The sequence below is a fragment of the Myotis nattereri genome (assembly GCF_964212035.1).
Source record: "Myotis nattereri genome assembly, chromosome: 2".
NCBI lineage: Eukaryota > Metazoa > Chordata > Mammalia > Chiroptera > Vespertilionidae > Myotis > Myotis nattereri.
The window spans coordinates 118,872,109-118,882,368 of record NC_138076.1 but is presented as its reverse complement, the minus strand read 5'-3'; the positions used below and the strand labels follow the sequence as shown (position 1 = coordinate 118,882,368).

The 10,260-nt window shown below is 42.8% G+C and overlaps 1 protein-coding gene across 2 annotated transcripts; it reads right to left on the bottom strand.

The window, feature by feature from the left end:
* Positions 1 to 329: 329 nt before the first annotated feature.
* On the bottom strand, positions 330 to 10,042 carry AMER2 (APC membrane recruitment protein 2). Of its 2 annotated transcripts, none has more exons than XM_081084345.1 (2): positions 8,842 to 10,042; positions 330 to 8,670 (listed from the first exon to the last, which is right to left on the bottom strand). In XM_081084345.1, exons 1-2 carry the CDS (start codon positions 9,893 to 9,895, stop codon positions 7,802 to 7,804), a joined length of 1,923 nt encoding a protein of 640 aa, XP_080940471.1. In that variant the 5' UTR covers positions 9,896 to 10,042; the 3' UTR covers positions 330 to 7,801. The 2 variants fall into 2 exon arrangements, with proteins under 2 accessions (XP_080940471.1, XP_080940472.1); XM_081084346.1 differs by having other exon boundaries at positions 9,049 to 10,042.
* Between the last annotated feature and the right edge of the window lie 218 nt (positions 10,043 to 10,260).

Sequence of the window (10,260 nt, the reverse complement as noted above, 5' to 3'; positions counted from 1 at the left end):
CAGGAGGCAGCTGATCGATGTTTCTCTTGCATTGATGTTTCTAACTCTCTATCCCTCTCCTTCCTTTCTGTAAAAAAATCAATAAAATATATTTTTTTTAAAAAAAGGCAACTGCCCAAACCCAACAATACTTTTTCACTTGTTTACAAAGTGTGGAAAGAAATATGGGCCTCCCATTGGTCTTTCCTCCAATCACACACCTCACATCATATCACATCACATCACATCGTCATCACCACCATCATTAGTATAAATTCTAAATATCAAAAAGGCTGTAAATAAAATTCATTCTGAAAAAGAATAACAACAAATAGAATTCACTTTAAATGTAAAGAAGCAACAAAATTTATTGGCTGAATTGAACGCAGCAGTTAAAACGGCAGTGTAGAATTTTCATTTTAGGACGCTTGAATGAGACAAGAAAAGTGCTGTTAGTCCAAGCTTCTTACATTCATGAGAAGAGTGACTATCAAAAACAGAAACATGCACAATGATACATATGCACAAAATGGGATTATATCAACAAATATACAAAATACGCAAAATAAAATATTTACAAGTTTAAAAATATAAACATTGGTTCATTTATCCCATTAAATCATTGGAATGGAGAAAGGAGAAAAGACTCTACTGCTATTTAGAATCTTTTCTTAAAACAAGTTTTAAAAACAAAGTAATTCTAGGAGACAATGTTGGATGTTGGGGGGAATTTAACATTCTATTATAAAAATAATATCTATAAACCTACTAACAATTTTTTTCTCCTGTGCACAAAAATAATATAGCCAAAAGCTTGTCTTCAAAGACATGCCTGACTTTTGGGAAAACTAATTATAGAATGGAGTTTCTCATTTGGGTTTTCTTTGTCATTATTTTCAAATAACCTGCAATTCCCCATATTACACTGAGCTATTTCACATAAACAAGTTGGACAAAACCTGAAGTTAGCAATGAGCCTGGTAGATAGCTGGAGTCAAGTAAAAATGACAGGAATTTACCTTGCCTATAACATTAAAACCATTTCCCTGATATTCTTTATAAAACTACTACTATCAATCAGATCATCTATGTTCAGTTAAATTTACCCTGGGAGCAATAAAAACCTTAAGTTATTAGGTTGTTAACTTTCTCCTCCTTTATTTAGAAATAACTGTGTAGTTGGGGGAGGAGGGTGGTAATTCCTATAAGCTATCTAGAGCCATTTCATGACATGTTAACGAGTATTTACTGTGTGTCTATGCCCATCTGCAATTTGACCAGATATTTTCAGTATTTGTTTGAGTTTATTAAATGATCCATGTGTGTATCTGAGCAAGTTAAATGTCTCTAATAACAAGTAACCTGAGTTCTATTTTGTTTAAAAAAATGTTATCTTCTCCCATGAATTAGAAACTCTACCAAATTATTAAATAATTTCCAAAAATTACCCCAGTTCACTACACAATAGAATAACCAACCACCTGTTACTGAAATCTTCCACTGCATCTCATTAAAATGAGGTCTATTTTTTTTTTACCAAGTGTAGGTAGCCCTTATATTAGTAAAATATCCTCATTGATTATCACTGTGATGCAATTTCAAACAAACTTTCCCTAAATACTGAGAGTGGCATCTTAATAGAATCAGAGCAGAAGAAAACTCAGGTTGCAACCTGCCAGGTTCACTATTGAAATTATTTTTTGCTTTATTATTGACAAAGCAATTATATCATAACAGCTGTATGTAGATCTGCTAGTATGTAATTCTAATTGGTGAATATAATCCAAAAGTAGGCTAGCCCAGGTGAGAAAAAACCTGATGGCTGCATGTATACAGCCATCAAGTAATTTTTTTTTAAATAACAAGTTCACTTTTAGCTAAAACAGTCATTATTTTAATGGTATCAACAATCATAAATATCTGGCTTGGCTCTTGCAGTTCAGAACTTTGCTCAGTTTCTTAAGTTATACAAAATCATGTGAATAAAAAAAGATTTATAATTAAAGCATGAGCTATAGAGTTAGATTTCTGGCTCAGATCCTGCCCACTACCTATTACGTGGGTGACGTGAACAAGATATTTCGCCTTTGCGAGCCTGGTTTTCTTCCTCTGTAGAATGGAGCCAATACTCACGTGCCCGTTTCTGGTGAGCACTGGCGATCACAATGGGAAGAAAAGTACAGAGCACCATCCCAGCACAGTATGTTAGTTATTTTAATATAACATGTTCAAGTTCACAGTGGTGGAAAATAAATATGCAATATTTATTAATTGAATGAATGAGTCAGAAAATATAGGCTAGGATTCAATGGCTGTAGACAGAAGGTAGGATGCACTACTTTTGAAAAAGCCAGTTTATCTCTGAAGTTCAGAATTGTATCAAGGGATTATCCAGCTAGTTATTATCTAAACAGAGAACATTCAGAACAAATGAAACATGCTTGGAATGACTGACATCCTGTCAGGGAAGAAGTGTCACCATGACAACAGAAAAGATTTCTGTCCATACTTCTGTCCAGAAGGAGAGGATACCTCCAAAGGAAGACAGACTGCACCACGGGGTAGGTTTCCTTATCAGTGACCTGAGCACCATCATCTCAGACACAAAACCAATTTCTAGCCTCTTGACATGGGTTAGCTTTTTTCCTATTGAAAGTAAGTTGGTAATGACACTAAGCAGTTCTCAGCTCTGGTATTATCATAAATCACTAAAGAATTTAGAGCCCTGTTCCAGAAACTAGAAGAAATTGGGGGAGGGGAGATGGAATGGGATAGAAACAAACAAAAAGGATGAATTAAAGATCTCATATAAGGGAGGTAATATTACCTAACCTACATGGCTCTTAAGAGGCCTAAATAATGACTTTTAAAGCTCCTAGCAGTCACTGGCACTCAGTAAGTACTCAACAACTGTTGATCATTGTTGTAACTACTATGTGGCTTAATACATACCACCCTTGTTCAACCGCACCCCATTCTGCTCCACCCCACCAACTACAGGAAACAAATACAAAAAAAGAAAATAAAAAAACGTTAAATCAAAATAAAGGCATTTTTAATGGATATGTCCAATTACAGTATAGCTACATGTGAATTCCAATGGATTTTTATTAAGTATTTGCTGCAGTATATGCCCATGAATATGTGTTGCATTGAATTAAAGTAAATATCCATCATAAAATATGCCCAGTTTCAGGCTTTGTGACTATTTTAATCTTTCCTTTTTCAGTTTGAGAAGAAACTCCCTTCCATAATCATCAAACTACCATTCTGAGTCACTCCTTAAAAACATTATCTGCAATGAGATAATAATATTCCATTTACATGGTTATCGTTGCAACAAACTGTCTCCTTTAAACCATTATCACAGTGAAAAGACTTTGAGAAGCAATCCATGGCAGCCGTCAGAAAATCTTCAGAGCAGGAAGGGGTAGCAGAATCAATGACTGCCCTGGGGAGGAACCACATTTGCATATCACCTGACAATGTTACATTGCTTTTTTTATGAAGGAAAATGTTTGCTTCTTATTGCCCACACTGGCTATATTAAAATACCAGACTCACCCTAGCTGGTTTGACTCAGTGGCTAGAGCATTGGCCTGTGGACTGAAGGGTCCCTATTTCATTCCCATCAAGGGCACATGCCTGGGATGCGGGCTCCACCCCCAGTAGGAGGTGTGCAGGAGGCAGCCAGCCAGTCAGTGATTCTCTCTTATCATAGATGTTTCTATCTCTCTCTCCTTCTCCCTTCCTCTCTGAAATCAATATATATATTTTAAATGATAGTCTGCCATACTAGCCTTTTGGTTTCAAACTGTTTCATAAATTTTTTCATGTAACGAATTGAAAATCCCTAAATAAGAACTGTTATTCACACGTTGGTCTGCCTGGAGAAGGGGAAGGGAAACAGGATTAGACTGAAGTATTTGGGTGCCTCCTCTCATTTCATCCAGGAACTTTGAATTGGCCATCCTCAATCGTGATAGGAGGTGACTGTGATGTTTTTTCTTCCTTATTTTTAAGAGTATAACAATTCCTAAATTAACTTCATGACAATAAGGGTAGCAAAGTATATGTAAATGTACTAGAACATGTCTCAGTAGCAGTCAAGCACAGGGGCCAAGTCCAGATAATCATCATCAGGAGAGAAATCTAGAATAACTAAACCCAGGAAATGAGTTCCACAACGCAAATGTCAAAAGGCGCTAAATCATGAGAAAGATCCCATCATTGTTATCTGAGGGCAGGAAGCAAACATGATGGAAACAAAGGGAGAAGACAGAAAGTTCCATTACTCAAACTCTCCCTACAAAGTTAAAGATAAAGAGTCTCTGAAAATTAATCTAGGATATCAATAATGAAAACTCTTAGAAAGTTCAAAGAAATCTTGATATCTAATATATCCTTTTACCTTGATAACTATGTGGGGAAAGGGCTATTTGAAATTTCATTTAAATGCAAATACTTGAAAACTAGTTCTGCAATTAATTAGTAAACCCTTTAAACTTAATAAGTTGTCACCTTTGTAGATGTTAAACACTTTGTATTTAAGTAGGCAGATAATTTGTGGAAAAGGTATCCAAAAAAAATCCTTAATGTCCTATATTCCATTGTTGTTATTAGATGAAATAATAAAGATCTACTTTCTCTTGTAATTATTCAAAATGTTGCAGTAAAATTTCTGCTTATTGGTGCTAATGGGAGAATAAAAGCATCAACCACCGATAGCACCAAGCACAGTGGTTCAAGTACTGTCTGTGTAATGTAGATACCAAAATCAGGCCGTCTTTGTGCAGAGCTATTACACTGACCAATAAATTCAGAGCCAACAATTGATTTGACTTTTTGTTTTCTAATTTGGCTAGCTCTTTCACCACAGGGACTTAGTCAGCCAAGCATCTCAGAATCATACTCGGGAAAGGTGTCATCAGCCCATATCCAATCCTTTCCTTTAAAAAAAAAAAAATCAGGAAATATGGCCAAATTAGATAATGCATTAATAATCATTGAAATGGAAATCTGTTAAAATTCTTTTTAAAAGTCCACTTTCCATGAACATGAATGGATAAAAATAGCCCTTGGCACCAAACAAACAAAAACACAAACAAACAGCTCTGACCCCGTGTCTATGGTTGGAAAAGGTTAAGAACACCCTCTTCCTACACTGGTCCTGATTTCCCATCAAGTGGCTGAAGGCATTTAATTCATTGCCTGAATCCTTCATTTGACTGGTGTATGTGGAATTCTTAAAGATATAGAGAAAAAAATGGAAAAAAGAGTAGAAAACATGTTTTCAATCTTGTATAAATGGTTAATGGACAGGTCAGAGGAAATATACTTTGCTGCCATTTTCCTTTACTTACATATAAAAAAAAAAAAAAAACACGCACAAAATAGCAGTGTAAATACAGAAATAAGCCCCAAATCTGTGAAAGTAAAAATAGTTTGTCCCAGTGCTTACAAAATAAATAGATTGCCTTTACTATTACAGTATTCTCATCAATACTTCAGGTACTCCCAACTTTCCTGTACAACTGAACAAATGAACAATCATAACTCTGCCATGTATTCTCACTGAGGAAATACAATCCTTGCAAGAAAATACACAAAAAGAAAATAAAGATGCTTCATTTTACAGTTAGGAATAAAATTTATGTTCTTTCCATTCACTAGTGGAAAATGAATGTTTTTTGAGCCTAAATAGTACTATCAGCATTAAGTCAAATTTAAATTCACTTCTCAAGACAGAAAACATTTCAAATACTTCAACTTCCAATTTTACAGTAGATGCCTTTGTTAGTTTGTGCACAGTTGAGTGCATTAGCACTTGTGAATGTGAGTTGCTTTATGAATTCCTAATGATGTATTCAGAGTTCTTAAAGCTATGCCTGAGTATAGGACCTCATCTATAGACACAAGAAAATGAAACATTACTTTGAAATAACACTAAGAATCTGACACAATGCAATAAAAGCCAGTAATCTAACAAAAAATTTGGCAAATCTCTACCACCTCTTCTAACCGAATCGCTGCAGATTTAAAATGGAGATTTTAAAACTGCCTCAAATTTGTTTTCCTTTGATGACTATTTTGTTACTTCATTCATATTATTCAAATAGGCTTTCGTAGACTTGTCTTATTCTTTCCTTTACAGAAAACAAACTTAAAAAACATGTAATATCAGTTCATTACTTAGGCAATCTCTGGAAAAACGAAAGTTATATAGAAGTGTTGATGTCATTTACATGTGTAGTTTCCTTTGAATATGTCTATCTTCCTGACACCATGAGTCACTTCCTAGCAGAAACTCTGGTCTCTTGATTAAACGCTCTGAAGTGCATTTCAGACACTGTTGTAGAATCATTAGACCCTAATAGTATTCTAGGAACTGCTTCGGTTTATAATTCAAACTACCGAGGCATATGGGAACCCTTTCTGAAATAAATATTTCATCTCAAATAATAGAGAATGTACACAAAGCAAGCCACTTTTCAAAAAATCCTGGCATAAAGTGTTTATGATATGTAAGCTTGCCAGTGTTATATTCTGAACATAACCTGTCTCAGTCATAAGTCTATAAAGCAGAAGTCTAATGATATGAAAAACTATACTTTTCTACTGTTGTTTGTTGTGTGTTCCTCACGTTAGAATCCCCATATTGAGGGATGGTTGAATCCAAAATTTTTTATAACAAAGGTAAAATCTCTGAAAAAATCAAGATTTTGTGTAAGAAACAGACTCCTACCAAGACAAGGCAGAACCAATGCTCTGGAACAGCAACACAATAGTTTTGTTTGTTTGTTTGTGCACAGAAAGCCAGAGAACCCATATAAAACAAAAACAGAATTGCTGCAGGTTACGGCACATAAAAGAATATCAATGGTTTGGGGACAGTTACCATATTTAGCTATAAAACCAGGTTTTAAACTTGAGGTTACGAACAGATTATAAAATGTTAACAGCTGGATAAACGGTAAAAGATGCATTATCTACACATGAGAAAGTGACAGTTGATAAATGCTGCAATGTTGGGTCTGTTGGCATGTAACGAAATCTTTCCCCAGTCCTGATTTCTGCATGGGATGGAAAAACAACAAAAAGGAAAAAACCTGCTCTGCTGAGCATTTTTCTCCCCAAACAAATGATCAAACCAAAACTCTTCTTTCTTTGACCCAGTGGTAGATATTTACCTATTTGCATATCTAGCAACTGAAACTAGGAAAATTTTCTGCCAATGATGCCCTCTGCTCATCAAGTAATACCTGTTCTGGTTGTTTGGGGGTGTTTTTTGTCCCCAGCTTTCTAGGTGTTTTCCATACAGCAAAGGGTCTTCCCTGCCCACCCTCCACCCCACCCCCTGGAAGGGGAAGGGGAAGGGGAAGGGAAGGATCATGGAAGAGGAGGACTCTTCTGGTTCTTGCAGTGGCTCCTCCAGACCTCTGGACCCTGGCATGGCCAAACATCATGGCCTGACACTTACTTCAGTTTGGTTGAGTCCTCTTTCTGAAAAGGCAAGTAAAGATGACTTCCAAGTATTCAGTGCATTAAAGAAAAAAGACAGAAAACATATTTTTAAAAAGAAAAAAAAAAGTGCTTGAAAATAATTCCCAGGGACTTATCTTGGGGAGGAGACTCCCATGTGCAGTGTGGATCCCCTCTCTAGTGTCTCCTGCCCCAGCGGGGACAAAGACCCTCGGTCCAGGCTCTGTAGCAGAGAAGGTCCTCAAAGCCTTTCTTTAGGAAAAGCAGAACTTATTTCAGTGGTTACCAGGGAAAGTTGTATTCCTTGACATGTGGTCCATCCATCTTGGCCTCAAAGACCTCACAACTTTTTGGCACTGTCGTGGCAGGCCGCTGCCCGGATGGTGGTCCCAGCCAAGCCTCGGTTGCTGACCCTGCGGACGAGCACTTTGGACACCGGGATTTTTGTTCTGGGCACCTCGCTCCTGGCTGGTTGCTGGTGCACCACGGGATGGCTGGACGGAAGGTTGGCGAGGTGCTTGACGCTGATGGGGATTTTAGAGTCCTTCAGCAGACTGCCTGGTGTTCGCAGTGGGCAGGTGATGGTGCCCGGAGACACGGGCTTTAACCTAGACACACAGGGCGCCTCCTCGTTGGCAGGAAGGGCTGCCAGGCTTCCATCCGGATCCGCGTAGAGATCGTAGAGCGCATCGCCGCTGTAGCTATCCCTGGAGATGCCCGCCTTCTTCCCGCTGCCCGTGCCGTCTTCCTCGGGGCCTGGGGTGGTGGAATCCCAGTAGCCCTCATCACTGTTGGGGACGCCTTCTTGCTGCTCCTTCTGCAGGTGCTTGGGCTCCTCCTTGGGCTGCGACTCAATGGGAATGCGGTTGAGCCTCCTACGCTTGACCGAGGACACGTCCTTGGCCACTTCGACCCCCCGGGTGTCTTTAGAGGTCTCGGGAGCCCCCTTGGCGTCCAGTGCTGCGGCGGCCTTAGCCAGTCCCTCGGGGGGGCCTTGTCCTTGGCCCTCAGTCTGGGAGAGCATGTCCCAGAATTCCTGCAGATAGGTGTCATCCACCCCATCCGGGCTCGCCATCTCCTCCCCGCCTCCTTGGTAGGCCACCACGCTGGGGTTCTTTTTAGACACACCTGGCTTGCCTGTCCCCGGGGCATGCTTGTCACAGCTGGGCCCTGCCTCGTCCTCTTGGTCTGCAATAATATCTCCACAGCCTGTAAGAGAGTCAAAGCTTTTCAGTGAAGTCACGTCAGAAAACATCAAACAAATACGATCGGTCGATGGGTCTGAGGGCGGATCAACAGAGGAAGGGTCAGGGACGGCAGACGCCCGGCCGCTGCCACAGTCGGAGTCGACAAGGGGGACGGTCTTTATCGGAACGTCACCTGTCCTGGAGGTATCCTCGGCCGGCCGCACCTGCCCAGCGCCCAGCTCGGGGGGTGCCCGGGGATCCTCGGCGCGCCGGGGCCCCGCGGCGTCCTCTCCCGGGGCGCCGCTGGCGGTCGGGGCGCCGGGGCCCTCGGCCTCTCGGCCGCGGGGCACTTCGGGGCGCTCGGCGGAGGCCGGCGCCGGCTCTCCCACTCCGGGCTCACCTGCTGGGTCTGGCGGCGCGTCCCTGCTCGGGTTCTCCGGCGCGAACGCGGGTCGCGGCGCTTCCTCCGTGACGCACTCCAGGCTGGCCGTGAGCGACCCCGGCAGGGCGAGGCCGGCCGGGCCCCCCGAGCGCGCCCCGCGCTCCCCCTCCTTGCCGCGCTTGTCCTTCCTGTGCCAGCGCACGCTGCTGAAGAGCCCTCGCAGCCCCCTCTTTTGTTTGCCGCCAGCCTTGCCGGCATCTCCCGCGTCCCCTCTGCCAGGTTCCGACCTCCCGTTCTTTTTCAAAAGGGAGAAGAAGCTGTGCGACTTAGCCACAGAGCTGCTGGCCAGCGAGCCCACGCCCGGCCCGGCGGCTCTGGGGGGGCCGGGGTTCGGCCGACCCCCGCCGCGGTCACCCCCGCCACCGCCGCCGTCGCCCCCGCCGCGCGGCTCCTCCTTTCTGCCGCCCTCCAGCACCACCACCTCGGCTAGTCCGTCGTGGGTCCTGCTCCTCACCATGCCCGGCGGACCCGCGCCTTTCCCATCCCCTTTGTTTTTGACCCCAAATATGCTGGGCATGGTGCCACCCGATTTCCTCTTCTTGAATAATTTGAAAGCAGCTTTGTTAATCTTCCCCGACGGCTGCTCGGAGGCCGGAGTTCCGGCAGCACAATCACAAGGCAAGTCCATGTCTGCCGCGAGGGTCCCGGCACCGGCCGCCTCCTTCCTCCTGCAGACCCCCGCGGCCGCGCCGCCGCCGCGCGCGCTGACAGCCCCGCCGCCGCGGCCGCGCTCGCTCGTCTCCATGGAAACCGAGCGGGAGAAGCAGCTTTCGTCAGCTGTGGGCTCGCGCCAGGCCACTGTCATCCGGATTCTAAATCAACCTGAGCCACTCTGTGCTGCTGCTGCCGCCGCCGCCGCCGCTGCCGCTGCTGGAACACACAGGAAAAAGAAAAAAATTCCCCGCCCGCCCAGGGCTTATATAACACCCTAACCCACTAAGGATCCATCCGACTTGGCTTGGCGCTGTATAGTGTGCGGGGCGGGAGGGGGGAGGGGGAGGGAGCGGGGTGTGTGCAAGAGCAGGCAACAGAGCCTTGAGCTGACTGCAGAAATTAGAGTCGTAATTATGGAATTCAAATCCCATCCAGTCTTACCCACCTTCAGATTCTGCCTCCAGATTTACTCTTTCACAAAATTACCCCTAAATAGACAAAAAATAAATTTTAAAA